General features: G+C 32.9%; 1 protein-coding gene across 2 annotated transcripts; it reads left to right on the top strand.

The window, feature by feature from the left end:
- Window positions 1–1,760: 1,760 nt before the first annotated feature.
- Window positions 1,761–23,931, top strand: WDR66_1 (Cilia- and flagella-associated protein; the record flags this gene model as incomplete). 2 transcript variants are annotated; one of them, XM_051216001.1, is made up of 19 exons in its annotated part: window positions 1,761–1,871; window positions 1,917–1,994; window positions 2,106–2,326; window positions 2,369–2,740; window positions 2,785–2,949; window positions 6,647–6,734; window positions 7,671–7,820; window positions 8,976–9,129; window positions 10,608–10,663; window positions 12,208–12,267; window positions 12,891–12,970; window positions 15,058–15,197; window positions 16,034–16,210; window positions 17,500–17,729; window positions 18,251–18,499; window positions 19,470–19,692; window positions 20,108–20,198; window positions 20,633–20,821; window positions 22,721–23,931. In XM_051216001.1, exons 5-19 carry the CDS (start codon window positions 2,793–2,795, stop codon window positions 23,041–23,043), a joined length of 2,367 nt encoding a protein of 788 aa, XP_051066548.1. In that variant the 5' UTR covers window positions 1,761–1,871; window positions 1,917–1,994; window positions 2,106–2,326; window positions 2,369–2,740; window positions 2,785–2,792. The 2 variants fall into 2 exon arrangements, with proteins under 2 accessions (XP_051066548.1, XP_035585311.1); XM_035729826.2 differs by having other exon boundaries at window positions 2,775–2,949; window positions 22,721–23,043.
- Between the last annotated feature and the right edge of the window lie 3,537 nt (window positions 23,932–27,468).

Below are 27,468 nucleotides of genomic sequence, written 5' to 3'. Positions count from 1 at the left end.
TTTTAATCACAGAAACCGTAAAGGCATGAAACAAAAACATTCACCCGAATCGCAAGGTATACGGAGCTACAAATAACCGCCAGACGAGCTGACATGGTTCAAACTGTTTTTGCACGGAATGGGAGAAGCTTTCGCTCAACAGGCTCCCATATCAAGCAGCAGTGGATCACCAATACCTCCAGGCTGGAACCTAGGTACATTATCAATAGAAGAGGAAAAAGAAAAAAATTGGTAAGTCATGGTAAAATCTTATCCTTAGTCCTGGAGAATATGTTAATTTTACTCTTAAAGGACTTCTGAGAAGGCACTTGAGCTAGCTCAGCAGGCAGCGAATTTCAGCAGTTGACTATTCTGAAGGAATATAAATTGTGTCTACAATCCCTTCTGCTGAGTAGTGATCCAGTTTCTGGGTATTACCTTTTAGGTTTACGTTGGGGTTGAACTTAACTAGGTGTCTAAAGGGATGTCCGGAAGTGTCAGGGGTGCTGTGAGCCATGAGAAGGTCACTTCTAGGTCGTCTGTACTCTGATGGGTTCAGTAATTGGAGGCGCTCTTCATAAGGCTTCAATTTGAGTCCCGGGACTGAATCGGTTGCTCGCCTTTGGATACGCTCAAGAATGTCCTTATCCTTTTAGAGTAAGGGGGGAAATGCTATGTTTCATACTCTAAATGGGGACTAATGAAACCGTTGAAAATTACGTGGAAAGTTCTTTCAGTGTTACCAGTGTAAGGTTTACTCGAAAGGCATTTTTGTCATAGCTAGTGTAAGACTTCAAACTGTAAGGTACCAAAAGTCTTCGGTCTTTTTCAACTTGAGATGCCTGTAGAGGGGGGGGTTTGCCTAAGTTGCAGCTGTAGTTTGCGACATGTCTCAGATGGAATACTTCACCTTTTGAAGTATTATAGGTAAGTCCGTTGTCATCTGTCCAACTTTGGGGTCGAGCACGATCCACCTAAAGTGCCAGCATATACTCTTGGTTGCGTATCTCTCTCCAAAGTTTCACATCTACAGCAAAAAGTAGTGAGATAGATGATACCCGTTGTGGAAGATCGTTTATATAAATCAAGAAAAGAAGGGGTCCTAGTGCTGAACCCAGGGGATCCCACTAGTACTTTCCATAGCCTGAGAGAAAGTTGAATCAGCCCAAACCCTAAAATGTCGATTTTTAGATATGAAGCAAGCCAGCCAATTAGAGGTGATTTGATACTCAATCGTCTGAGCTTACTGACGAGACATATATGGTTGACACTATCAAAAGCTTTTGAGAAGTCATGGTTAATGATGCCAACTTTCCACTTGCGATCAAGGATGGTTGTCCGTATGTCCATCACAGTCAGCAACTTGATTGCGTAAGAATGGCTCTCCTGAGGCCGAGAAAAGACGTTTAAAAGGTGTGAGAGTCGGCCGGGACTCGAACCCTGGCAGATAAGCATCCTACCATTGAACCACAGACGCCCAGACGCGAGACGTCTGACTGCAACTCACCAAACATTGCGAAGGACATGGAACCGCACCAAAACAACAAGAAGCAAACACAAAGGAATTAATCATTTTATACACACTCGTGGCAAGTATATTGGATGTTAGACATTGGACGTACAACTTATTTCGACTGTCGGTTCATATAAATGTTTAGGTAAAACAAGCCACATCATCCATCTACGTTTTGCTCATAGCATTCTACATGATCTTTTCACCAGTTATTATACATGTAGGAATTATTGTTAGTACCTACCGAAATTGTGATACTATGCCGACCGCTTTTATTGAGCAATTTTGAAATTGAGCAGAATGAATGATCTCGATCCAAATTATGCATCTGAAAATAGATATCCAGTTTATCATCATGTTAGTCCTCAACAGACATCAAGTGTGCACTTTATTCATTAAAATATGTTTTTCTAACTTCGTTTAGATTCAAATGAGAGCCTGAATGTTACAGATAATATAAATCCAAATGATGATTGCGATAAAAATCCAGAAGGATTAAGTGGTAAGCTTTTTATAAGACTTAGTTATATCTTTTTTGTTTTAAGTAGTTCATTTGACGACAAGATAATAATAGATAATAGGAGTTAAATTGTTTTATTTTTTGTTTTTGTAGAATCAAATCATTTTACTGAACGTAGAACGGAGAACGAGATTTCCTGCTTTAACCCGATTATGCCAGAAGCAATTTCTCCGTTATGGACGTTCGGATTTAATCAGTCTGTTCCGCTCATAAACTTGAGTGATGATCGATCGAGCATAGTCTTTTATTCGTCAGCTCATCTATTGGTATTATTTGACATAAAGAACAATAGTCAGAAGATTTTAAGGGGACATGTAAGAAAATAATGCATAGTAATGTTGTATTTATCGAATTAGTGCAACGAAGTGACGAGCATTTCATGTAGTGGCGATAAACGTTGGTTGGTTTCGGGTGATCGTGGTATTGATAGTGCTGTCATAGTATGGGATGTAAAAACTCGAGAAGCAGTTCGGACAATCACCAAACCTCACAGCTATGGTGTTATATCGGTTGCTCTAACCAAGGATGCCCGTTACCTGGCTACGTTAGGCGCTGATCCCGTTGATCAGAGTTTCTCTATTTGGAACTGGACTATAGAAAGTAATTTGCCACACTGTCAAGTGAAGATAAGCGGCGAAATGTCTTTTCAGACGAAAATAGCGTTCAATCCAGATAACTATTATCATCTTTCCACGAATGGAGAACATCAAGTCATATTTTATTCGTGGGTAACTAATGAAACCTCGTAATCATTCACTGTAGAGCAATCAAGAAAAAGATATGGTGGCCTATGCCCCTTCCCTTAAAGATGACGATTTTAAACAGAAAGTTGGTCAGTTCTCTTGCACTCAGTACATTCCTGATAAATCTATTGCTATAACTGGTACTTCAACTGGTCTCTTAGTTATATGGGAATCAGACAAACAACGCGTTAAAGGTAAGAGTCTTAGAGATCTCATAGTGAATAAATATATTATATCCTACTTCTGAAGCTTGACTGACTACCACTGTTATGTAATAAAAGTACACAAAAGCGTTTTATTTAGGTATAGGGATAGCTGTTCATTATTATGAAAATTTAGTTTCGATAATGTATATTCGTAATCGTTTGATTTCAAACAATAGAAGCAAAACGAAGTACACTAACCGCGTCTATAATAAAAATATACGTGGTATATGGTATATGCATTTTGACATAATCAATCAGGACTAGGGTGACCAGTAACTAATTATAAACTTTCAGAAGAGAGATCCATTTCTACAGCTATTGAAGACATAAAAAAGGGATTCCGTTATTACTGACTTACTAGCCATGAATAATATTTAAAGTTCAATTTCCTCATCTTTGGTGTTAGAACTACTTGACGCTAGATAATATTTATCTGTTTGAGTCCTCAAAATCGAGTTTATCAGTGTTTTCCCATCTTATTGTCCTGTTATTTCAGAAACAAAGGAAATACTTCAGTTATCTACTGTTTAGGGTTTCAGAGAGAATTGTTCTACTCTCAGTAGTACCAACGTTATTTAATCCAGTAACAGTGAGCCTCATCGTGAATCATAAAACTTCTGATCCTATGATTTGTCTAACATGCTCATTTTTAAACAAACTATATCAGCAGAAATTAAGGGACGACTATGCTATGCAGCAGTTCGTTCTGTTTTACTTTTCTAGCTGCGAAACATGACCAGTTATGGTAGAAGATACTAGTATTTGATCAGAGATGTCTTAGAAATATTGCTCGCATCTGCTGGGATCATCGGGTAAGTAGTAGTGAGGTTAGACGCAGAGTGTTAGGGAATTATGGTGAATCAATTCATGAGATTGTAAATCTTCATCGATTGAGATGTTTGAGCCACGTGTTACTTATGCCTAAAAACTGGTTACCACAACGCGGTATGCGGATTAGTGTTCGGGATGGTTGGAAGAAAGTTAGGGTCGGGCGAATCAAAACATGACATCAGCCCTTGAAGTCACTAACTTCTGATCTTAGCCATGTTGGTAGACGCAGACTACCTGGTTGGGGTCCGCGCGACTATTATGACCAATGGTTAGAGACTGTGGATAACATGGCTCAGAATCGATCGCAATGAAATAGTTGTATACACTCTGTGTCTTCCCTTAAACTATGAGATTACAATTGCTCTGTATCTTTCTCTCTACAAACCAACTCCTTCTCCCTGTATCACATCCGTTTACGCAATCCTTTTTATATATATTGCTACCACTGAAATAATTGTTTTTACGAATTTGATCTTGATGTTCTAATGAAGTATGGCAACTTGAACTGATGCAGATATGTGCCTAGTCCTAGTTTTAGCTGACTGATTGACTTGTAGTGTGGCGTCGAGTCGCGTTTGACTATGGTCACCACCACAAGAAGATTGCGTAACAGAGCAGGCTAAACCTCTGAGTAAACCAGAAATCAGAAGGCGATCGAAGGTTGTAGCGAGATATATTTATTGGCGATCTCGTGGTATCGGAATAATATTGAGATCGTGCCAAAGGAGTGCAGGCGGAACTACTGAGCAAACGTAAATTCGTGCAAGGTCACAAGCAACGGAAGAATGCATGCATTCTGGTACAGTTACACAAACAAATACAGTAAAACAATCACTGGTACAATTGGTTATAATAATAATTGTTTCCATTAAACCAGTCGCGTTCTCTTGATAAAAGTACGTCACTACAGACTAATGGTGGCTCTACAATATATCTTGATTGCCGGAAAGCTGTGAACTATAACTGATTTCCCCAAATGTATTTGGACGAGCGTCTTGAAAGTAATTAAAATCAATACAATAGTAGTGTGTCTTTGAAAAGCTTCGAGTTATACGGAGACACAATCTGGTGTATGTAATTTCTCTGAACTCTTAAAGTGCATTTTCTGTACATTATTATAATTATCCGCTTAAACGCGTCACCCATGACATGTTGTCTCATTGACAAGATGAATGGTGTTTTGATGTTTTTAGACTAATAAAAAATCACAAAACATCAACTGAACTGGTTTTCTTACTCGTAAGTTAAAGTAACAATAATAAAACTCCTAGTCATATGATTAGTCTAACATGCTCATTTTCAAGAAAACTATATCAGCAGAAATTTCTGGACACCAACATATCACTTAATAACTACTGTTTAAAATAAAACTAGTAACTTCATGTATATGAAAGAGATCCCACTGTGATATCCGCACATACATATATAATACAACTTTTCATTCATGCTTCGATTTCCAACTGTATTAAATTTACTACTTAAGTTTTTGACCTATAATATATAAATACTAGTTCTGCCTTTTACTTATAAACATATCTAACGGCTGTATCAACAATTGTACCAGCATTAACTGGGAACTTCTTGTTCTTATGAGTTAGCCTAAAAGTTTGTGGTTGTTTATGACTTGTGAGGGAGCAATGGAGACGACACTTCAGTCTTTCTCCCATGCGATTCGGGATTATTTTTGAAGTTTATTAATAATTTTCTGTGTTTTGATTACACATTAATAATGAAATTTATTGATGCAGAAAATTACTTGATGAGTTACAGTGTAAGTTAACTTAAAGTAGTAAAACATGAAATAATTTGAATGATAAAATTTCAGAGATCAGTATACATCATTGTAAAAGATATTAGTACGTCCCATAATTTCTGAGTAATTCATGTCTTTCAGAGTTTAGCAACCAAGTGCTAACATGACAATGGGTCACCAAACTGTCACAAATATCATATTTTGTCTTCCTCAGAGCAAACGTCTCTAGTGAAATTGATGCTATCTCAGCTAAACGTTTAAAAACAATCTCTAGAAAGCCTTGACCTCTTACCAACAACACAACCTTCCCCTTATCGTCAGGAAAATTGTCAAGTCTGATTAAATTTGGTCGTTACTAAGCATTAAAGTATACGGTGCTGGTAAATACACGGTGACTGACTATTGTTGATTACAAACGCATGTACTTTAAATATTACACTTTTATTAATTTGCTAGTTTCCGTAAAATTTATCACATAGTGCTTTTTTCTAATTAAAATGCACTTGTCTTCATAAGAATACAAATAAAACTTATTCATAAGAGAGTAATACTCTACTTTTAAGTGTTTTATTACTCTTTTCCCTTTAAATTTCTGAAACTTCCAGTGATTATTTATCAGGCTGTTAATTAGAAAAATGTTTATCAGCAGAACTATATAGACAGTACACTAATACTACCATTTATTGTTTTTTCCATCTTTGATCTTTTTAACATTTTGTACTCAGAACATTTTTGTTGTATTTAATTTAAAATATTGAGAATTTATATAAAATATAATTTTTAAACTATTCCATTGGTCAATGAATTTAATTTAATTTAGTTTTGAATGCAACTGACTGGATTCTTATAATTTAGAATAATCATTCTCGAGTTGAGATGATTATTTCTCTGCTGAATAGTCAAGGCTTATTTCATACTAATCTGTAAAGTTATGAAATTAATGAAAACAATTATTTTACTGGTATTTACATGTAATCCGAACCAAATTTAAAACATATATCACATATCTTTACCATATTACTTTATGTTCGTTTTGATGTTTTATTTGGTTTGGTTTCATGGTGTTAATTTATTATGATTTAAATCGTTTAATTTTATCAGGAGAAAATTCTGAAACACCCTATAAACGGGCAACAAAATTGATTCCATTGCATCAGAAAGGAATAACTTTTCTTACAACTACAGCTTGGTATGTTATTTACTTATACTGTTTATGTAACTGAATTGTTTTTCTAAATGTGAAGATAATTATTACGATGAATAAAAAGCTTATAAATTACTGCTTCAAACCAGTCATCCTTTAGATCAAAACTTCTGAATTATAAAACATAATACGTATAGAATCATCTACCAATAGAATATGTTTCTTCTTCTATTATCATTATTATTACTGTATTACGAGAAAAGATAGATGGTGGCTAATAGTGGAGTTCAGGTTGCACGTTGCGTCCTATTTGAGACTCGTCACTTGGGTGCACCTGCATCCAAGAGTTGGTGTTCACTCCGGGACTCGAGCCTAGTACCGTTTTCTTGAAACGCCACCATGTTATTCACTTAGCTACTGAGTCCTGATATCCACTAACTTGTGCAATGGGGTGAAATGCAAATTCATTTTGTATTATTTGTTTGAATCTTCCTATAGATGTTTAGGACTGCAGTTAATCAATAAGAGATTGATCAACTGCAGACCTAGACATAAATTGGAAGATTCAAACAAGCAATACAAAAAGGAATTTTTGTGTATTGTTGTAAACAATGACGACGTAAATGAAGGCTTATGCTAAATAAAGATTTTATTGTAACCAGACTTACTGTTCAGCATACTCAAAGCACAGATTCTAACAACAATTTCATCGGAAAGTAAATGCAACGGCTGTGCATTTTAAATTCTTATCACACGACTTTCACCCTATACCAATTATATTCTGTGTGGAATAATAGAAAATGCCTCATAATTTCCAAATGATTCATAAATACATGTAATCTGGAAGATATAAATTCCACAAATCAATTTACGAAAATCATCAGACTGAATGTAAAATAAATTCATACAACTTAAGAGCTAATATTTATATTTAAAAAAAACTATTCTCCTTTATTACCTAAATTATCGGTGTATTTTCAGCCACCCTTATGGGAAATGTATTGTTACTGGTGATTCTAGTGGACAAGTGAAATTTTTCGATTGTAATTTCATGCTTTTATTCTGGTATCAAGATCTTAAATTTGGACCCGTGAATTGTGTCAGTTTTGCTACAACTAGTCTTTTTACAGAGTAAGTGATACATTTTTATTTAGGGTGTCTTAAAATAGCTGTGCTTTTTGCTTAAAATTAGACACTTGCTTACTGTTTGTAACTTGTTACAACTTATTTTGAACAAAAATATAGATGCACTGAGTTGTGATGATTTCTGAATCGGGTTGTTTAAGGGCTCTAATATTAAAATGATCACAAATAAAAAATGACATGAATAACTTACAAATAACTATTAGGGTGTTATTCCCAGGCATCCGAGTTTTATAAGTACGTCAGTCATTCATTTGTCAGCATTTGTTTATCTCATATATAGTTTTTAACACTTAATAATAAGTACGGTAGTATTGCATCTGAAACCAGAGTAGATAACTAATGGAAAGAGTTTTAAAACTTCCGATCGCCTAAATGATATTTAAAAGAAGGGTACTGGCAATTTCTCCGCAGACTGGGATGATAGCTATGTTTTTAGTTAAAATTAGGACTATTTCCTGAAACTAAAATTCTTTCTTGGTAGTTATTGACATGTGATTCCTTCATCTTAACTGGTCTATAGCCTATACTCAACTACCATATTTATCTCTATGAATCAGTTAATTCATTAATTATTTACAGCATGAAAATATCTGCTTCGAATCGATAAATAAAATTTGTTTAGAAGAACAGTTTGCTTTCTTACTTTATAAACAATCTTTTATATATGCATATATCTATCGTCTAAAGATAGGTTTCATCAAAAGCAGATATCATTTAACCAACTTATAGATGGCTACGTTCCCAAAGTTCATATTTCTGCCATAGAGAATCTCCGCACAATTTTTCATTCTTCTTACAAAAATAAAATCTTATGATCCAATATCAGAGTAAAATTAGTATTTTCAACTTCATTGATTCTTATTAAGTAGTTGTCTCTAGATTGATATTATTTAGCGAAATATAGATCACAAAATGATGAAAAGCTCTAACTTATATCAATTTCAAACAGGTACAAGTGAAGGGTTAGTGAATGATGGTAATGAAACATGATTGCCTTACATTACGAATTTACAACTGCTGTAAACTTTTATTGGTTGTTTAACGCTCAATTAGTGTGTTGTAACTTGCTTGTTATAACCGATACAAGTTTTTCATCCCAAGATTCTAACTTTCTACTGTTTTCTACAACAATTACTTCAGAAAAAACAAATCAAGTTTTACTGAATCTATCAAAGGAAAAGCTTATCCTACTTGTGCAACAATTGGTGCGGAGCCATTTATAATAGAAGATTTTATAGTTAGTACTTCAAGTGCTTTCATGATTTCTGTTACAGTTGAGGGTGGACTTAAAAAGGTTTGTCTATCATGATATACTGTTTGGATGTTTGTATGTTTTGAGGTTTATGACGTAAAATGTTCTAGTTAAAATTTGTGGCTAGTCAATTTCAACTCAATTGGAAGTGAAACAGTCAGCCACCGATACGACTGAATGATACGATGGTTAAAACTATACCATTAGATTCTCACTCAATATTCTGAAATTAACCCAACTGTTGCAAAGCTTCAGGATTCAAGAGTTTTTTTTGTGTACAGTTAAGGGGTGCTAAACGGTTTTTCAGTGCTCTTTTATTTTAATAGCTCGTCACTTGATATTAATCAGTGGAAAAAACCTGACAAACCTCTCATTTAAAAAATAACTAGTTGTTTTGAAGAAATCAGCTGACGAAATAAAATAATCACTATTTTTCAAAGATTTTTCCACTTTCCATGAACAGACTAATAAGTAAGTTTATGAACATAACATGGTTTTGGCTGAATATGTGAAAAAAGTTTATAACGAGCAAATATTAGGAATACTAGAAGCGTTGGACTAATATCAGTAAAAGTCAGCAGTTATACCGACATAGATGTACTTTATTGATCTACAAAACAAAAACCTATCAGTCATATGGTGGAAGACCAGACTAACAAAAACATTAAATGTGGATAAAGTTGCACATGCGAATATTAATGCTTCTGAGAACAATCTATCATAGATAAGTGAAACTAACTGGTTTCAAACACATGTATATGGTGTCTTCTACTTTAGGGTAATGTTTATGATGGAAATTTAAAAGACAATGATAGCTTATAAACAGAATTATTTAAGTTAAAGTGTGTAACTTAGCCAAAACCTTATTGCATTAGTACATTGTTTCAGTATACTCGATATGATTTGACAAATAGTGCGGAAGTATAACTATGGGATTTATCATACTGAGGATTAGTATCCATATTTTTATTGTATAATCAGAAGACGCTTGGACTATTGTATTTCTTCATTCTCCTATTTCCAAGCTTTCATTTAATCCATAGATAATTGTCGTACATCTTAATGATTCATTATTCTATTCTTAAGTATAACTTGGAGATTGAATGAACAGTCATATAATTCATAAATGCATTTGGATATTCGTTGTTGCACAAACGGTTTTCACGTAAAACTATTTAAACTGACTAAGTTTTGATCTGTATTTTGCTTGTGATTCTCTTGAGTAAAAGTTTATGAAGTCTTAACACTTTTAATTTCAATTGTTACTAAACCATATACTCTTCTCATTTATTTAGTCATAATTTTAATGAGTATTAAAATGGTGGTATCCTAATTACCTTTATCATGTGGCTTACTTAGGCGACTAGACTCTTTTTATCTATTTTTATCACCGATTCTAAATAATCATCTCGAATAAATGTATCAAAGGTAACTTTGATGATGTACCGTTTAGAACAATCGAACAATGTTAGCTATATACATGTTAGCAGTATATTGCGTCATTTTTGGTTTATTTTCAGATAATTTTAAGAGAACACGATTCAGATGTCAACGGGTTGACTACTCATCCAGTATTGTAAGTAAACTAAATATTTATCACAATAAATCAATTTGATGCACTAATGCTAATACATCAGTTATTTTTCCAAAACAGACATTACAGTATTTACTGTACTTACCGTTATTCAAAATATAATGGTTACAGTCTATTTTAGAATCATAATTTAATTCACTTATGGGGGGGACTAGGAAAACGTTTATCAGATTTTTGACTAAAATACCAAATAATTATAGATTATGTGAGTAAATTAAACGCGAAATTCGGAGATAATTATTAAATAAAAAATGGAAATGGATGATCATCGAGTTGTATTATGGATCAACTAAGGGTGGAAATATGAACCAAATAGGATCCTCACTAGGTGATATCTGCACGAGACATAAATGTTTTGTGCTCAAGCTCATATGCGACTGTGATTGTAACCTATCAACAAGTTCAAAATTAGCAAAGAAATGGCTTTTGATTGTGTTGTATTCTCTTAACTCATTGACTTAAGTGTAAAGCTTTCGTTCTTGTTCTAGGCGCAACATCAGCGATCGATTTACGAAAAAATGAGCTGATTATTTTTTTCCACAAGCACTAAATCAAGCTGTTTTGAAGTAAGTGCTGATGATTTTATCCATCATGGAAAAGATTCGCCAATTAATCTGTTGAGCTTATGCAACACAACTTAATCAAAAGCATTCACTTGAGGTATAAATCTTACTCAGCATTTCAAAGAAATAACGATCTAGTACTTCATCATAATCAATAGTTCTTCCGTTAATATTAGTACGTAACCAGAAGTACTATCAAAATGAAAATAATTTTGAAATATTGGCACATAGGTACCGAATTACTAAGTGAAACTCTTGATAATTTCATTTTTTAAAATATAACTCAAAGATGTTTGACTATGTCGTGTTATAACAGTTACCAGCTCACATTATTTTTGGTATAGTATGCAATGGTTTATGCGGAGCACGTAATTAGCTTGATATGTACGTTGTATAGAAAAAATTAGTCAGATATTGGTAAGAAAATCTTTTCATGGTATTCAATAACAAAATTTAGTGATTTGAAAGATATTCGGTAAGTACAGATTTATGTACTTGACTAGGACATGTTTTGTATAATAATTAATGATACCACTCGGTTGATCAAAGCAAATTCTAAAAGTTTGAATTTACACTTGCAATACATTGAGTAAGTGACGATTGTTTCAAAGGCTGAACCACCGTTCTACTATCTACATCAGTATTGTAGTTGTTGAGGAAGATTAATCAACATACTAAAACACTCGTCCTCACAAAACGCCACTTCATAACCCTTAAGTAACTAGATTACAGGTTCACTTTATCACCTTGGTAATTTGATCCACCAATTATTTCAGTATCATGATTCATTCTAATCCACTGAGTTCCGGTCCTGCATAAATGTTACTAGACTACATTACTCAGCATTGGAGTGACTTACGTATCACTAATTACTAGTTTTCTTCAAAAAGAAATCAAAGAATAGTGTTATTCTTTTCTGTTGTTATATAAACTTTATATTATCGTTTACAACTTCTTTATTAGGAATCATGTAGCAACATGCAGTCATTCTGGACTTGTAAAAATTTACGATTATGAAAGCAAGTAAGTGTGTGTATTTGAAAAAAGGTAACTTATCTAAATTTGGTTGAATTTTATATCTACTTTTTCAATGAATAAAATTTTTAAACTCTGATTCATTTATTAAAATAACTTAGATATATTTTAAAAAGGTTTTATATGTCAGTAAAATATTCTAACGATGATCTCTTGTTCATAATACTTGTGAATCATATATTGTATTGGTATCCCATTGTCATTGACTAGGAGTGAACATCAACTCTGGGATGCAGGTACATCCAGATGACTAGTCCCAAATAGGATGAAACGCGCGTCCTGGATTCCACTGCTAGTCACTATCCATATTTGCTTAGAAAGCTTGTGACTTAAGGCTTTATCAAGGCAATCCGCACAGTATGCACATATGCCAACATGAGACTGATCAGTTGAGTCCTAAATAACAATGGGAAGATACAAGTAAAACAACAAGTGAATTGAGGATACGAATTGTTTCTGTTTCTAGTATATGTTATAATGAACTTATATCAGTAAAAACATTTCTAACAATCTATTCATTTATTATAGAGTTAAATGACTATTTATGTTTAAAATAGTTCATTTTCATTATATCTGTTATATAATAAGTTTAATTACATTTTCTATTATAGATTAGTTGTCACAATGAAAAGTTTTGGCTTGAACAATCCAATTCAAAGTTGCGTATACGATAAGACTGGACAATATATTGGTCAGTTATTTTGATATAAATTAATCAAAATTCTCTCATTATAACAATCTGTAACGTAAATCAAAAGACAAGCTATCGGAATTGTAGTCACTACCAAAGAAGATTTATACAGACTGTCAAAGAAAATGAAGCTTCCTCTATCTTTCAGAGCCATTTTGATGTGTTTAAGCGTAGACTATTATTTTCTAGGAGAACATTATGCAAATTTATGGCTTGTTGTTTGCTAGTGTGACAATGAGTATATATTATTTGTGCAGTGATTATTAAGAACAATGTGTACTCGCTAATTACAGTGGATTTATTAAAATATTTTGGAATTCCGTTCCGTCGTAAAAATCACAGTAAACAGTAATAAAATCAAAGCTTGATAAGATTTACCATCTTTAACTACATCAATTCATAACGCGCATTTAGCCATTTTTTATTTTAAGTTTGCACCTGCAACCATGAAGACGATTACAGATAAACAGGAAAACTAGAAACCGATGGTAAGCAGAGATAAATGCTGACCAGCAGTAGGAACCATGACTCACGTTTCGTCCCATTTGGGGCTCGTCAGCTGAATATGTCTGGATCCCAGAGTTTATGTTCACTCCGAAACTCAAATGTAGTACCCTTAGCTTCAAACTCCATCATGTTATCCGCTTAGCTACTGAGTCCAGATACCACTGACTTGCGCAATGGGGCGAAGTTTAATCCGTTTACATTGGTTGATAATGATCAATCGCAGTCCTAAACATCAATGGAAAGATCCGAACAACCAATACAATGACTTTATGCAAATAGATAATACCAAGTATTTACTTAAAAAAGCATTTCGCTCCTATAATTATTCGCTTTTTACTGTGTGATTACAACCTATTCCAGAGTCATTTTGAAGTAGTCACAGTGTGAAAGTATGTTATGTTGTGAAGTGACCTATTTCGATACAAATACGCAAGCGTCCTATGCATGACCCGATTCGATTAGCCAACAAGATCCTGCTTCTCAAGCGTGTAGCCGCTTGGGCTCATGTATAGGAAGCTTGTGTATTTGTATCGAAATAAGACACTTCACAATATAACATACTTTCATTCTGTGACTACTAGGGGCTAGTACAATGTCAAGCTCACATGGGTTATTCTAGCCTCTGGATATTTCAGTTTATTCACTCTTCTCAAGACACATTTTTACCCTGTCACTTATTTGCTTATTAATCCTGACTGTTGTTTGTGTAAGTGTATGGGTGTGTATTTCTTACCTTACTCATCACATGTCCATAACTTATTTTTGGTTTGACTATAAATGTCGATTCACGTCTGGTCAAATCGAGTTGGCTCATTCGCCTTCTCTATTGTGCGTTATTTCGTTTAACTCTCTTCTCTTCACTTTCTTTGCTTCGTTCCTCAAATTGATTGTCTGTAAAGATCAACGATTATATGAAATATACATATTTAAACTTCATTCTCCTATTTGACTTATTTAATTTCGTTTCTTGCTAATGCGAGTTAAGTTGATAATAATATGTGAGGATTGATGACATGTATATTTCAATAACGATCATAATACGATTTACCTGGAGTCAGGTTTAGGGCCACTAAACATTTTACTCAGTATGTTTAGTTACTATAAAATTTATCGGATCCCAATATTTGTGTACTTATAGCAATCATATTTACCTTGGATCCGTTAAATAGAACTTTGTTTCAGAACTTTCTTAACAGACGTGATTCTGTGTTTTAACTCACAGTACATAAAACGATATGTCTCCATCATTCAGAATCTATGGGAAAGTTGTCAGTATCATCCATTCTCACCATATCACTTAAAATTAGCAACTGATGACACTGAAGAAATCCTTGAAAATGAAAAATGATGGAGAGTAGGGCCTTCAAACCTCTAATATACTGATAAACGGTTTTGTTGTGGTGAGATGCATACATTTTATTTCACCTATTAATTCGTTAGCCATTAGCTTCCATAAGCGGATCAGTTAGACTTGAACTGATAGCAACTATGTTATTTCTATTATGTAAACATACTGACAATCTTTTATTAAACTTTAGTAACCCCATTTGATATTTTTTTCTGCTATTTTATATCATTAGCTGTCGGTTTTATGAGTGGATATTTACGTGTCCTAGACTCGTTAACGTTGAATGAGATGACTTCTGAACCATTTACATATGGAAAAGGTCCTATCACTCATATTGATTTCTCATACTGTAATAATTACTGCGCGTATGCTGTGAGTTGCATGACCTTTTTAAATATCAAATTAAAAACGGTCAAGAAATTGTATTTTTACAGTTTATTTTAAACTATAATGGTAATGTCAGAAGTGCATGGACTATGTAGATGACTAAGTCCAACAACACTTAATTGTAAACCAAATACGATTACAGATCATTTGCTGAAACAAAATTCTTACTTCGAATAACAGTTTATCAAAGTCATATAATTCATCAAATATTACGGGTATTAGCAAAAATCAGTTTATGATAAAGAAAGCAATCTAAAAATCAAACATCTTTATAAATCACCTATTTTAATTATTTTGTACTCACTAATCAATAGCATCAAGATGAACTTCTCAACGTTCTAATAAATAGTTGAAACTATTGGAGTCAATCCTGTTATAGAAGTGAGACAACTATAACTCATGATAGTAGTCAGGTAATATTTCAAAATCATTGCAGATGGACATCTAAGTTGTTGAATTTTAACTAATTTTAACCTCAGGACATGTGAGATGGTAGATACGCACTTCAGATGAGTCTCAACTTACTACAAAACAACAATCAGGCGCTTCTTATTTCTAACATTTATCTAGATGATACCAGTTTATGATGAAAATTATTTTTATGGTTAATAAGTAATAACTGCTAAAGTATTTCAAATTCTATAATGCTAAAAAGTTTTCTTATTTGAATACTTCTTAATAGTATCAGTGATCTACATCCATAGGCCAATTAAAAGATTTTTCATTATGGGAACAAGAATCAATTTATTTTTATAATGAAGCTATACATTAATTAACGTTAATTTAAAGATGTTGGATTTTTTTTATCCTAAAATATAAAGGATTCTGCATTCACAACAACATTACTATTACGTTCCAACACTCATGAATGTGAAAATTCATGGTGTTACGTAGCACGAGTTCGTGCTCATAATCGTAGAATTACAGACCTGCTATTTTGGACACTGACAGAATCTAAAAGATCTCGCCTATTCACATTAAGTGAAGATAGAACATTGGTAAGTGATTCTAGTGTTATTAAATAGTCCTTATTGCTATCAATAGTAATAATGATGTGATAAGTTGACTACCTGAATGTTCAATTTAACTTCCTAGCTGCTTCTAATAACCCCAGACTGAATTTATACAACTAAATGAACACAAAAGGAAAGACAAGATTCGCAAAACCAAAGACTGGTAATAAGCATTTATTTGACTCCTAAAACAATACGCCACTTCCCATTTACAGTTGTATTAACATTGAGATCTGTATAAACTAGACTAAGTGGTATTTACCAATGATAATTCAGTAAATTACTGTGAACATAATATTTACTATACATAACTGTAATCCTTCTTGGGATGCAGACGCATCACACACTATTGAGAAAAACCAATTTCGTCTGTTATTCTCACTCTAATTGATTAAGTCACTGCTCGCCATATCATGATGATAAATAGTCTATTCTGTAAGGGGAAAACAACATACCAGCAGTATATCCAGTTTTAACGTTTCTACACGTATTGTAGATCATTGAGGTTTATTTACAGTTGTTATCATTTAGGTTGATTTTTAACCACCTTTGATTATCATTTACAATTACTTCTTCTCATATATTGTATGTCTATATGCAAGTAAATTGATAAATACTTTAGGATGTGATTCAATTGTCTAAATGCTGCTTGTATATTCTATGGAGCAATGAAAGTGTGTTTGTATTTTCAATTTTGATGACCTTAAATATGTGATAGGTTCAACTAAACGTCTATGTGAAACTTTGTTTTAATGCAAGACTATTCGATTTACTTCCAGATGATAGATTATTGTAAACATCTATTATTTAGGTGCTAATAAATCACATGGTTTTTGTGAATTTCGTCTTTTAATTACACTGTCTAATCTAAGAAATAGAATTACATTTTATCATGTTTTCTCTGAAAATATAAAGTTTTCTGTGGTTATAACACAAATAAATTTGTAAACTATTAATCTCCTATGCAAATAAAATATAAACATTTATTTAGTTTGTATTATAGTAATATTATAGTAATTTTAGTATTTGGGATCATGAGTCAATTGAAGCTAGACCACCATGAAAAACCTGGAAGCATTGAACGGTCGTTCGTCCTATTGTGGGACTCTCGCGAAGCGGGATCGTAGATATGCACTAATGAGGGGTCTTACAATAAAACGAAACGGCCGTCCAGTGCTTCTAGGTTTCCCATGGTGGTCTGACTTCAATTGATTCATGATCTCAACTATTAAAATTTATTATTTCAATTTCATTGTTGTTATGTTTTTTCCTAGGCTGAATATGATTTATATAATGCAAGGAAACATTCATTACCAGTGATAGCTCGTTATCAAGTTGAACAATTAGCTAAACCATTATGTTTAAGTATGCCACCATTATCATGTTATAAAGAAGAGTTCTTTTTTATATCAAATTCTGCATCTAAAATAAAATTATATAATACTTCAACTTTAATGTGTCGTAAGACTGTTAGTTCATTCCCTCAAGGAATTGAATATACAAAGTAAGCTTTCTTTTTTTTAATTGTAATTAAAGTAAAATATTGTAATAGTGTAAAATTTCATCTAGGCCTGGCATCAACTAGATAAACATTGACTCAGTGGTTTAAAGGTGTCTTATTGACTGAGAGATTTGAATGTTCTTGACCAGATTTACAGTCGTATGTATACACTTCTAATTAGGACAAAGCAACTGCTTATTGTTTTCCCATGTTCAGTGGTTCATTATTAATGATTGTGTAAGATATAAACTTACTTAAAATTAATAAAAGCGTTCACAAACGTTGAATTGAATAAAGATTTTGATAAAAGTGACTAGAAAGAATAAAATAATGAATGCGAAGATCCTAAATCATTGAGTTTAATCTTTCCAAAATGTTAACTGAGATTTTGTTAATGACAATATGGTCAAAGTGAAGAAATGTCCTGGAATTCGTTTTTGCTATTTTGTTGATCACGTGTTTTTGGGTTGTTTAAACCACTTCGATACATATTAACATGTTCAATTTTCATTTTTTTGTTCAAGGGTTTTACCTCTGATTTCTCAAAAAACTAATTCATGTTATTTTATGGTATGTCTTTCGAAAGAACGATTGGGATTAATTATGCTCCCATTAGATGGTGATCCATTGAAGTATACGAATATTATTGCACATCCAAGTAATGGTCGAGGTGTTGGACAAGCTCAAGGGTTAGCTATTGATAGAAATGGTCTCTATGCATTTACAGCTGGTGGTCCAGATACTTGTGTACACATGTGGACATTAAATCCTACGTAGGTTAAGATATGGTAGAGTTTGTATTTAATCCTAAGCACCTTTTATTGGGATGTGCACCTTTGGCATATATATAGAATGTTTATGAGCTATTGGTTCTCGATTTCGAAATCTCAGAAGAATACAATCATATATTTCATCATATATATATAGCTCTTTATAACTTTAATACTACGATTTCAATCGTAATATAATTACTTTCATGCCTTCGGCTTACTTGAATAATGTGATTCATTTAACTGTTACATGATTACCATAGTATATATCAATAAAACAATATGATATAACGATTTTAATAAATTTGGTAGGAGACAAACCATTGACTTGCTAACAAATTTTTTAGGTTTAAATAGTGCAAAGGATGATCCCAGAAAGACAAAAAATAGACTTTATGCTACCCTTGTGACTTTTATTATATTCAACTCTTGCCGTCAACTATCCATACCTTAGTATATCTCAATATGGCCTTTTATTCGGCATTCTGACGCGATTTGAATAAACGCCAGTTGACTCGAAACTCCTACAGAATCAGTTACGTAATAATGACCATATTACAGACTATGATATCATATTATGATGCACATATGTCAAGAAGAGACTAACCAATCGCAGTTCTGAACATCAATGAGAAGAACCAAGCAAACAATACAAAAATGAATTAAACTTCACTCCATTACACAAGCTAGTGGCTATCTGGACTCGGTGGCTAAGTGGATAACGCGATGGCGTTTCAAGGAAACGGTGCTACATTTGAGTTCAGGAGTGAACATCAACTCTAAGACACAGATACATCAAGCTGACTAGTCTCAAATAGAGCGAAACGTGCGTTCTAGACTCCACTGCTAGCCAATATCCTTTCAGCTTATTTAGGTCACTTGTTTCTACATATTAATTATACCAATTCATACTGAAAGTAACAGTATTTTTGTAAATATTTTTCCTCTTATACTTTTCCTATGCGATTATTAGTGTACTAGAAAAAACAGTCAATATAGCTGGTTGTATGAAGAGAAGATTTTATGATTTTCTATCTCGAGATTTTCTAGAAGAAATGAAAGATTACTTCTACTATTCCATGATTAGAACACAGGGAATTTGTTGTATGGATGAACGTAAAACATCATTCACGATTCCGATAACAGAAATACCATTTGTTATGAGAGCAATAGGTTTTTATCCAACAGAAGCTGAGGTTGGTATTATCAAGTATCACATTCTGTAAATTTATTTACATTTTGAAAAAATGTATTTGCATAATATGCAATTATTTTTTTACGAAATAATTTAATACAAAAATGGTCAATTGTGCTTGGATAGCAAACAAAAAGGGTAATACCTAATCACCAAATAAAAGCAAAACGAATTACTTCACGTAATCATCTGACTGATTATGTTCTGATGATCTTTGATTAAACTTCTAATGATATTTTACAGAATAACAAAGAAAATTTCACTGGTAAACTATCTTGATCGAGGAATTCAACGACACCAAAATGTGTCATATTTTCACTCTACCTACTAAAAACCAATTCATTAGGTAAAAGTAGTCTAAAAAATAATTGTTATTATTAGAATTCACAGTTGAATTATCTTTTAACATATTTTAGGTTGAAAATATGATAAATGAAATCAAATATTCTAGATTTTGTGATACTGGAGAATATACAACAGAAATTGACTTGGACACATTTATCCAATGTAAGTTGTTTAATTTTATGTAAACTTGTTCAGACTTGTTTTTTGACTGATCCCAGAAGTTAAAGTTTGTTTCGACGTATTGGAGATTAGGAGTTAAGTGTTAAAACATTAAAAGTAATTACGACGAAAGAATAATAAACTTTTGATTGAATTATATGACAACATATAAAAATAGTTGAATAAACTTATTTTACGGTAGACGAATATTTTTTAAATACTACAAACTGGTCAAAATGTTCTTAGAATGCAATACACCTTAACAGCGTTTGTGTGAACTTGACTAAATCCAACGAACTTAAAATTTACGTCTATATATCATTTCAGATTGATTAAATAGAATAACCAGCTGATCATCTATTAACCAAGTAATATTTTCAAGTAAATACTTACTTCGAACAGTCTATTTTCTATTCTAATGTCAATTTTATTTTTAGTATATTGTAATCATCGACCATTCCAAGGTATATTGTATAAAGATGTTGAGAGTGCTTTTAACATTTTAACAAATGCAAATGTTGGTAACAAAGATAAATGTGCTGAATTGTCGAATTCTCATGAAACAATAATACAAGAAAAACCAACTATTACAATGGAAGAATTATTTCTTACTTTACAGAATTCAGGTGAGCTTTGAAGATATATTGAATACGAGACTATAATTTATGTACAAACTAATGAGACTTAAGATAGCGAGTCTTAGATTTTGACATTGAAGCTGATATCAATTCTTGGTGAAAACCCTTGCATCCTAACCTTAAACTTTAACTATGAATCTTAATCTTGATTCCTCATACTAATTATATCCCTCTATTGACCCTAGAAAGTAGGTAAGTTTTCTCAAGGTTACTTTAGAGTCGTTCAAAGGTCGTCCAGAAATTATAGTCTCACAGCAATAACCATTAAACTGCTATACTAGCTAATACTTTTTAACTTTACTTTTCACATATGTAAACTATAAAGTGCAAGAAATATCTTAATCTCTTTAGATTAACTGACCAATGTTATTATGCTATGCCTTTATATAGCTTTATGAAACATTTTATCAATAAAATTTCACCTTACATGTGACTAGAAATCTTTGTTTACCTTTCCTCAGCTTCTTATTTTGCTTTTTGTTACCAAAAAAAGCACAAAAGACTGCTTAACGAATTATTCGGACCATTTGATTTGATTTGACACATTTAAGTGATGTATACATATTAACAACGTTAACCATTTGTACATAAATGGAAATATCAGTTATTCAAATCTTAGGATTCCTCTTGATTTAGATTTTGCAAAGTAAGCTGCAAATCGAATTAACATATCATGAACTGAAACTAAACAAAGATATATTTTCTTATTTGATAAAACTAACTTATACTGTTTTAACTAAAATTATATTTGAAATTCTATACTGATTGAATGAAAGTTCCATTTAAAAAGCATGCGTTCATCAATATGTATACTTTCGAATATTTCTGCTGAATGTGAACTTCATCATATTTTAATGCATAAAAACTGAATGTTAGGAATACTAATACACAACTCTCAGAATCTGTATTGCGTGAAAGTAAAATCGTGGCAATATAAGTGGAAATTGATTTTAGTGTATATATCCAATTCAAAAATGATAAATGTTTATAGATTACGTTGAAATATTAAAACTTTTATTAACTCGGTGTACAAAAAAATTATAAGTAAAACAGATTGAAGTTTCACTTGGTATTGTTTGGCTTGTATCTTCCCATTGAGGTTTAAGACTGCAATTGATCAGTCTGTTATTGGCATATGTGTATACTGTGCGTATGCCTCGATATTACCTTATCCATCATTGCTTACAAACAGATTGAAGATTTTTCAAAAGTTCCTGAAGCTTAATATGCTAGCAACTATTTTCGGTAATTTTGGGCTTTTTTTAAGTATTTAAGAGATGCTTATTATTAGGTCTTAAAACTGACCTGAAAAAGTACAGTTATATGAGTTAAAATCTCTTTTATATGCAGCAAGATATAATCTTACAAACTGTTTTGTATATATACTTTTTGCATAGCAACAGAATGTAATTCAAATCAACAGTTTTCCATCAATATTTCAACAGCCTTTTCATATGTGATGATTCAGTGAAAAATATTTGCACATATTCTAAGTGATACTAAGTAGTTTGATTTCAGTTTTATTGGCTTGTTATTTAAAAACATAGGTAGTTTAATACTGTCTATATTATCAGGCCAAAACGTAACTTTCATTGGAGAAGTTTATTTCATAAAATTAATGTTCATTTAACAAAGTAGATACATTAGAAATTCAAAATAACGTGAGTGTGAAACACCATATTCTTCCATGATTCAAATGAATGCTTCAAAAACTTCATGTTACATGCATTTATCATAATTTATCATAAATATTTTGAGTAAGGGTCCATTTATATATCATAATTTATTCAATACAACTAACTGAAAAACCACTTCAGATTGTTACATAATCCATTACTCTTTTTTCAAACTCAAGTTTATGCACGTATAAACTAATTTAATTTTTAGGCGAAGCAATCGGAGAAGCTGAAATGTCCGAGTACATGGCAATTCTTTGGGGTATTTTACCCGAAGGTGATCGCCAAGAAATCTTGGAGGAAATTGATCCGAAGAAAATTGAAAAAGAACTTGAATCACGTATGTCAACACCCATAAATGCTGAAACTTTTGTAAGCGATATCTTACAAATGTATGTATATGGTGAAGATAACCTTTCAGCCGGTCATTCTAAAGAACTTTTATCTAAAAAAATACAACAAACTGATACATCTCTTCTTGATGAGTTAGTGTCAAATGGAAAATATGCTGCTAACTCAACGCAAACAGAATGAAATTCTCTTTCATTTCTTTAACAGTTAATCACATCTAAATTCAATATTTCTACTTCAGATAATGAGGAAAAAAGTTTACATAGACAAAGATTTTCACGTATACAATATAACTACACATTTACTGTGTCTTGATTTTAATAGTTTAGTCACCTACTTGAAGCTCTGTATTTGAACGTTGATTGTCCCACCAGATATTACAACAAATTACCATTCAAAGTGTCCATGTAATGTGGTATTTATCATAAAAAGCCTGATTCTCATTACTAATTAATTATGTCATCGTTTTCCTCATACATGTGTTACGTCTCTTCGTCTAACGTTTAAGAAAATAGACATTTTGCATAAAAATATTCCAGTCGAATTGATGTGATCCAACAATTAATTTTTATTCGATGAATAAATTTTCTGGATCCAGAGGGTTTTGAATATTTACTGAGAATAATAAAACATACGGAGATTTGTTCCTCATTCCGTTATTTAGAAATGATATTTTGAGCTTGATCTGTGTTGGAGCGTAGCTTGACTATATGAACTACAGTTCCTGTTTTTGCTTCTTACTATCTTGATGTAATGTACGTTAAATGCAATATGAAACGAAAGATATTTGCGATAAGGTTCTGTGGTGTTAATATTTTTCTGTCTATGTACATTAAATACAACTATTCCAGTCAAACTTGAAGACAGGAATGAAGGGATTCAAAAATATATTTGGAAAATGGTTGACGCATCCAGAAGTGCATATTTTAAACTGACTAGTCGTTGCAAGTAATGGGCAGCAAAACCAACCCAAACGTGATCTGGAGCAGAAGAATTCCCAAATACCTTCAATTGGAGGGGTATATATCAAACTGATGATGTCAGCATAGATTAGGAAACTTACCGAACTACTTATATTGGGTTTTTTACACTTACGGGTATAATATTTCAAGAAATAGGTATTAACTAGCTCAAGAATAGCATTTTAACCATAGATTTAGCGCCACCAGAAACAACAAAAAGGATAGTAAATGGAGATGGGAGAAGCCTTTTGTTGAAGGATCGGCAAATGGAGCTAAAATTGCCGTCAAGTTCCTCTTTGATAAGACATTTAGTCTCATTAGCACTAATGTTTCCATAAACCTGATAGACTATTGATGTAGTTGAAATGTCGTCAGATTTCTAAAACTGTAATTTCACTCCTCATACTTTGGTTCTCTTCAATTTACTTATAGCAACAATAGAAAAACTCTGAGAATTCCCTCAGTGTTTTATTGGGTAATAAATAACTCTTGTGCAGGACTCGTTTAACCGTGGTTTTTATACTTCTCGATCTCCTTTGATTAAACTTTCATTACTTGACGTTGATTAGAACCTATCTTTATTATTTAGCTTTCTTGGTGTATGATCCCGAAATCAGAAACAAAGTCTTGTTTAAATGAATTGAAAACTTTGGCGTATGGTGATTGGTTTGTAGTGTGGCGTCAAGTCGCGGTTGACTATGATCACCACTACAGGAAGACTACGTGCCAGTTAACAGATAAGATCCCCCGTAGGCCAAATATCAGAAGGCAATTCATGGCTGTAGTCGAGATGTATTTGCTGGCGATCTCGTGGTATCAAAAGAATACCGAGATCGTGCCAGGAAGAAAGTATGTATTCTGGTACAGTTAAACAAACAAGTACGGCAAAACAATCCCTGGTACAAGTGATTATAATAATAATTGTTTCCATTACACTAATCGCGTTCTCTTGATAAAAGTAGGTCACTTCAGGTTATTGTTATTCTCTGACTGCCTTCTAGAGGAGGTTATTAATATACTTGTAGATAGGTATTTGGTCTTATTTTGTTTAGGATGTTCTTGTTGATTCTCAGTGACTTTTTATTTATTAAATAACCATATTTTTGCTGCATTGTAAGTTATTTTGAGCTAGAGGAACCTTTGACGCATAGTGCAGGTTTTACTGTCTGGGTATTTCGTACTTTCGACATAATTCATCTGTCTTCGCCCTCATTAAAACCATGTTAATTGAGGAGAGACTTTGTATTTTGATAAAGACTAATACGAATAACTGTAAAGTGCTTTGTACGCTACGCAGAAGTTAGTTTGGTCTAATCGGAAAAACTTTTGTTTGATGGATCGTCCTCTTTGTTTAGACCAAATATTTAGAATTCCATCGTTTCACTTATGAATGGTTTATGATTATGTAGGATGTGAGAAAAATCTATGAAGCAACTTAATCGAAGCAGTATTCGAAATTTGCTCAAACTGTCAGTGACCTTCAGTTCAAACCATCACTTATGAAGAGATCTTCTGAATTAAGGCTGTTCTGTGGTCCTAAAGCAAACGCTTAAGGGACAGTGATATAAGACAATCGACATTATATATTTACTCACGGTATTTATTTGATGTGTGATCAATATGACTGGTAGGTAAGAAAGAGTGAGAAAGTAGTTTGGTAATGGATGAACATGGCCGGATGTTAAAAGAGTAGCTTGATGAAACGAACTAGTGAGCAGCTCATTTTAGGGTAGCTTTGAGAGTTCATTCATCTAGATACTAGGCCTGAAAACGTTTATCAGTAGTAAAAGAGGACTGCTATATACATTTCTATTCAAATTTACAGAGAATATCTTTAATGGAGCGATAATATCGCCCTTAATAATGGAGACCGAATATACTCGCCTTAAAGGAGGGAAGCGTTGAAAAATAAACAATGATGATGTCTCTTTCGCATCAGTAAGAAGTCAGTAATTGTATTATAGGGGTTGTTTCTGAGTTATCTTAAATCACTGTTTGTGTTCTTATACAGGCCTCAGTTGATGTGACTATTAATAGAGCTATGGCGGTCTGTTATATCAGTCTTCGCTAGCTTCTGTAACTTAATGGATGAAACCGTCAGTTTGTAAAAATTGTCAAATCGTAGTGGTTCACTTAGTCTAAATTCATGTCATGGAGGCCAAGTAGTGGTCGGTTTTCGTACATTTAAAGGGGGCTCGCCAGGTCTATTGTGAGTAATTATGGCAATTGTCTGTTTTAAGATAGACAGACAATTGCTTAGAATTATTTCTAAGTAATGTACATGTGATAAGCAAAGCAGCAGACTGACATTTGAGGTTACCTGTAAAAGAACTTAGATCCAATTTGGTATCAGCGAAAGACAAAACCACATAGACATGTACGTTTGTGATAGGTTAAAGTATTTGAATTTAGTACAAACTAAGAATCCCAGAAAGAACGAAATGTAACCAAGAAGTACTGAATGATCACGAACGAACATATGGTATTTGGAATTTGAAATCTGGCAGTCATCAAGTACAAAGAAGTTATAAGTCCATTCAGACACCTCATCTGCTACAGCTTAAATGAGAATCCAAATTTCTGCAATCAATTGTACCAGTTCTCCTTAGGTTCATCATGTCTGTCCGACCGTGTACCGGATGCAGACTGTGAATTATCCAGAATATACTCATTAGCATTAGAATTAACAACTGAAATTGGAACGGACTCATTTGAGTCCTGGAATTGTATACAACCATCATGTCAATTTTGTAATAAAACCACTAATTTTTAGAATCTGAACCATAGACTTTCCGACATTATCCATCCCCACGGAATAATGTTGGATCTTCATATCCCCAAGTTATGCATAATGTGGTTTCCTTTGAAACATATTTCTCACGGTGACTAGATGATTCGTTAGAAGTGATTTCATGATAAATATAAACAACAGTTGGCATGAAGTCATCAGAATTGTAATCAAAGTCGAACTCAGTTAGTGCTCGTGCTCCGCATTGAACAAGCTTTCCACATGAAGCATGTGCATTATGAGGACAAATGACATTTGATATGACATCATCAAGATTTCATTCTTCTGAAGTTTTTTCGTCAAATTTATCAAGAATGTCATTGGAGGGTAACCGATCATCAGAAAAATAAGCATCTATCAAAACTGCATCAGATTTTTCATCATGATTTAATTCATTCAACATATTTTCCTCAGATTTATAAGAAATTTCATCAGAAATATGTGAGTCGTTAGGACAAACCATATCTAGTACGATAACGTGAGAAATCCGAGAAGACGTTGATTGACTAGAGGCTTTTGTCTCACAATGATAACGAGTTTCATTTAACTCTGGACTACCATATGACTCTACACTGTTTTTCGAAGTCGTGGATAAAGGTGGATGATAATTAGAAGCACTCAACTTAATCGGATCGGAGTTACAAGATTCAATATTGCTTGCAGCGAAATCAACAGTAGTTTTACAAATTGCCTAGATGTGTCCAGTCATAACACATTCAAAGCATTTAGCATTACGAAATACACATGAATTACATGAGTGAAATTCGCCACAGAACAGATATTTACCAAACTTGTGCCCTTCTTCGTGATCTGCTTTGCTACTTCTCAATGGATTGTGATTTGAATGTCCTTGAGTAA

This window comes from Schistosoma haematobium, chromosome 4 (genome assembly GCF_000699445.3).
Source record: "Schistosoma haematobium chromosome 4, whole genome shotgun sequence".
Classification (NCBI taxonomy): Eukaryota; Metazoa; Platyhelminthes; class Trematoda; order Strigeidida; family Schistosomatidae; genus Schistosoma; species Schistosoma haematobium.
This window is presented reverse-complemented; position numbering and strand designations above follow the sequence as displayed.